We start from the raw sequence: 4,710 nt of genomic DNA on the forward strand, positions 1-4,710 counted from the left end.
TTAGTAGGTATACTGGTGGGATAGTAGTTCAAGGTCTAGTCACATATTCATCTTTAAAATTCAAACTATCACCAGTTGGAGTTTTCAACGTTGTTCTTATGAAAAGTTTTGATAAGGATCAGTTAAAAGCTTTTTGGATATTAGAAGTCCTAAGTCTACATAACGACATCTCGTTCCTCTGATGTCCATTTCTGATGAAGAAGCTTTTCGAAGATTCGAATCAAGTTTGACTTTTATAGAAAGAAAAAATTTGTTTCATCGGTTCAAAATCTTAAAAGGATCCATCCTTTTATGTTGACTGTAAATCTGTAATAGAACACTGGAAATTGGGTATGGTACATTCAGTAACTAAACAAAATAACACGTCAAAATCCGATGTAATTCCAAAGGCTAAGAATACAACTAAATTAAGAATTGTTTTCAATTGCTGAACCCAGTTGCATTTATTTCTGATACTGAGAGGGCATCTTTTCAAATTCACCTTCACTTCAGACACCTGATCAATGTGTTGTACGTTTTCTGCGTGCAGACGATTTACTAGATCAGGGGTCTCCAAACTACGGCCCGAGGGCCACATCCGGCCCGCGGATAGATTTGTCCGTCCCGCGGAGAGCTAGCATACTTGAAAACTCCTTTTAGAGAACATATTTTTTATAGAAAATTAAATTTAGTTTACTGAAGTATTATAATTTTATGTTGAATAATTATTAATATGACATCTACATTGATATGGTCATGGGCTAACTACTCATAACATTGTTGTAGGCTTATTGTTATTGTTTTTGTGATAAGTTGGATAAAGAAACACAGAACTGTAATGAGTAAAGACATGTATAATATGCAGAAAATTTAACTTCAGTATATAATAACTAACAAATTATTGAAATGAATCCAACTAACATTTTATACATTTTAAATAAAAACATAACTTATAAAAAGTATAATGACATATGAAATACTAATGAGATTTATGTAATTGAGATTTTCCACTGACAATAGTTTGTAGTTGTGGACTAATTTTACTTGTACCAATTATTAAAAGAGATTTAAGATGCTCATCAGTTAATTTAGATCTGTAAACATTTTTTGTGTACTTCACTTTCGAGAAGGTCTTCTCACACAAATAAGTAGTACCAAAAACAGAAAAGAGCCCACGAGCAAATTTATGCAAATTATCAAATTGTGTCAGTGGAAGACTCTTATAAAATTCCAACAAAGATGAGTTTTGATATTTGTTCTTAATTATATCACTGCACTGTAGATCAATCATTTCCATTTGAAGTTCCGGGGCTAGGGTTTCAATGTCAGTATCAAAAGGATTCTGAAAAATCTTAATTTGATTCGCAATGGCATCAAAGTCCGAGAAACGAGTATCAAAATTTATTTTCAAATCACTCAAAGTTTCGATTGCAAAATCGGTAGGAAACTCAGTCTCAGTGGTGTTGGCTAAATATTTCACATGTTTTAAAATGTGAAAAACATTTACTTCGTAGTTGTGATTGAAACAGTATCAATTTCTTCCGGAATGATTTGATATTAGTGTATAAATCAGGAAGATGCTGGTTTTCTCCTTGCAATCTCAAATTCAGTTCGTTCACATGTTTTGTCAAATCAACATAGAATGCTAACTTCCACAGCCATGCGTTGTTTTGTAATTCAGTAAGAGGGCGATGCTTTTCATTCAAAAAAATTTCGATCACTGCTCGAAGTTCAAAAAAGCGCTGAAGGACTTTCCCACAACTAAGCCAACGTACGGCAGTATGATAAGGTAAGTCATTTTCTCCAATCTCTTCAATAAATTGTCGGAATTGTCGGTGATTCAGCCCAAAAGATCTGATAAAATTAACAGTTGATATGACTGGTTTCAGAACTTCAGACATATCCAAACATTTTCCGCACAAAGACTGTTGATGAATGCTACAATGTAAGACTAATGGTTTTGAACCACCGTCATTTTCTACAGCCTTTGACACAAGAGCGACCACTCCTTTATCTTTCCCACTCATGTTTTTGCCTCCATCAGTTGTAATACATTTCAAGTTTTTCCATCGAAGGTTCTTTTGATTAATGGCCATTTCAACTCCTTTAAAAATATCTGTACCAGTAGTTGTGCCATGAATACTATACATATCAAGAAGTTCTTCATGCACTTCATAGCTTTTATCTACTCCTCGAATATAAATCAACACCTGAGCAGTATCTGACACATCCGTTGACTCATCCAAAGCCAAAGAAAACCACTCAACATGTCCATTTTTGTCGAACAGTTGAGAGGATATATTTTCAGCGATGTTTTGTACCCTTAGAGCCACAGTGTTTGCTGACATACTGACAGTTTTTAATAAATTTACCTTTTCAGGGCATATTTCTTCGGCTACTGCAATTATGCATTCTTTGATCATTTCTCCATCGGTGAATGGTTTTCCACGTTTTGCAATTTCAAGAGCCACACGAAAGCTGGCACGAGTTGCAGCCTCTTGTTCAGTTTTGAGTTTTGTAAATGGAGATTGCTGCGATTTCAATCCGCGCTTCATAGCTTCAAATTTTTCTGTCGCAAACTTCCTGTATATTTTGAGTAATTTTGAAAATGTTTTGTTTCATAATGACGTTTAATGTTATATTCTTTGAGAACGGCTATGCTTTCATTGCAAATCAAACATAGCGCCTTGTTACTGGACTCAATTACGAAATACTGAATGTTCCACTGATCTTTGAATTTTCTGCATTCACTATCAATTTTTCGCTTCTTTTCCATACTACTAAATCACACACAAAAGCAACAATTCAAATCAAAATACTGTTACAAAGATGTCTTAAACTTAAACACGCACAAACACGTTTTAAGGAGGTACGCACTATTTTATTTCACAACAGTGTCATAGGAACTGACTTCAGTACGTGCTATTAGCGCCATCTGTTAGCGATAGAAGGTACTACCTATTTCCACTTGTGTCCACCAGATGTCGTGTCACCTTACTCCTCATGGCTCGTACTCTACGACTAATCTAGAAATTACAGATAATGACAGGAAAATTAATACAGTCAAAAGTCGTTAATCCGGACTCGTCGGGACTTCGGCGATTCCGGATTATCGATTTTTCCGGATTATAGATCATCAGTTTAAATCTGGTAAGATGGCATGCACAAATTCTAAAATTAAAAATATGAAACCGTATTTTAGGAAATAAAGAACAATTATGATCTAAAGGGTATCAAAATTTACAAAAAAAGAAGCTTAATATTTATTTGTTTACTTTATTAAACATTTCTTTCAATGTAAGTTGTTTCGTTTTATGTGATAATACTTTCTCTTTAATTCTATAAACAGACATAATTTCTTGTTCAGTTAAAAAGCTCCGCTGTTCAAGTCCCCTAATTGCTATGCCGAGAATACCGACTAACTTGTCAATCGAAATTTTTTCGTTTTCACTAACCTCTCTGTCACCTTCTTCATGTCTTTATCCAATTTTTGCAGCAATTTCACTTTTTGTTTGACGGACATCGAGACATACTTTCGTTTTGTAGATCCTCTGGGAGCTCCAAATCGGAAATTGGCATAATGGAAAGTTCAAGTTTACTTTTATAAAATTGCTCTTACAATCTGCAAAAAATAATAAGCTGCATCCAGTTCGAAGATTAAGGTATAACGCAAGCATCAACATTAACTGAAATAGATAATTGTATAATTTTAGTTTATATCGTCCGTTATACGTTAAACGCGCACGCGAAAACGTATTCTGCACTTGCGCACACGCATATGCGCGTGCGCGTAAAGGTCTTACGCGCACGCGTAAACGCCTATGCGCATGTGTCAACGCGGCGCATGCGCAGAAAGTTTTCAGCTTTGAGGTTCGGATTATAGATCATTCCGGATTATCGGTGTCCGAATTAACGACTTTTGACTGTAATATGCAGTGTTGCCGTTTTGCGGACTTCAGTCCGATTTGCAGCCTTTTTTAAACGTTGCGTACTTTTTCGGACTTTTTTTTTCATCAGTGGACTATTTCACTTTTTACCACCGGCAACAATGATAATATGGTTTTGGCCCTCGGAACTTACTGGAGTAATCAGTATGGCCCTAAGGCTGGAAAGTTTCGAGACCCCTGACTTAAGTACCGTATTGGTTTAGGGTTGAGTTCAGGTATAAAAATAATAAAAGTGTGCAATCACTGAAATAAAAGCAATGCAATTGTATAGATATATAATAAGGCAAAATTTTATTTATTAACTGCAAGAGAAAATTAAATATTTATAATAAGATATTAGGCATGGTGGATGCTGATATAATTAGAGGCATAAATTCTGGCTTTATTAATACCTATAATATTGCTACCTATTTTGTGTTTAGTTAGCTATTTTTAGTAGAACAGTAAGTAAATTTGTTTACATTCCTTGTAATGCAGTGCGCGACGAATTTTAAGCTACGCCGAATTTTAAGTTACTAGTAAAATTACAGAAGCACGCGTATTTAATAAATAGATGCCTCGTAATTTATATTTAAACTGAATAATGCAATTGTGTGTTAGATGTAACGAATATAATTATAATAACATAACATTAATATAACGGTCTGCGAATATAATTATTTTATTTTATCTTACTTATTTATTTTTTGTTTCTATTGAAATACTTTAACGAAGTTTTTAAATATTAATTTGTATGTTGATCTTAAAATATAGCCAGACAATGAAAAGAATGTTTTTGACAAAA

The 4,710-nt window shown here is 34.1% G+C and overlaps 1 protein-coding gene across 1 annotated transcript; it reads right to left on the reverse strand.

Annotated features, from left to right (window-relative positions):
* Positions 1-1,433: 1,433 nt before the first annotated feature.
* LOC146993921 (general transcription factor II-I repeat domain-containing protein 2-like) lies at positions 1,434-2,534 on the reverse strand. The gene has a single exon (XM_085826278.1). It carries the CDS (start codon positions 2,532-2,534, stop codon positions 1,434-1,436), a length of 1,101 nt encoding a protein of 366 aa, XP_085682404.1.
* Between the last annotated feature and the right edge of the window lie 2,176 nt (positions 2,535-4,710).

The sequence above is a fragment of the Stegodyphus dumicola genome, chromosome 11, assembly GCF_044657685.1.
Source record: "Stegodyphus dumicola isolate Sdum_Otavi_A_Nest chromosome 11, ASM4465768v1".
Taxonomy (NCBI): domain Eukaryota; kingdom Metazoa; phylum Arthropoda; class Arachnida; order Araneae; family Eresidae; genus Stegodyphus; species Stegodyphus dumicola.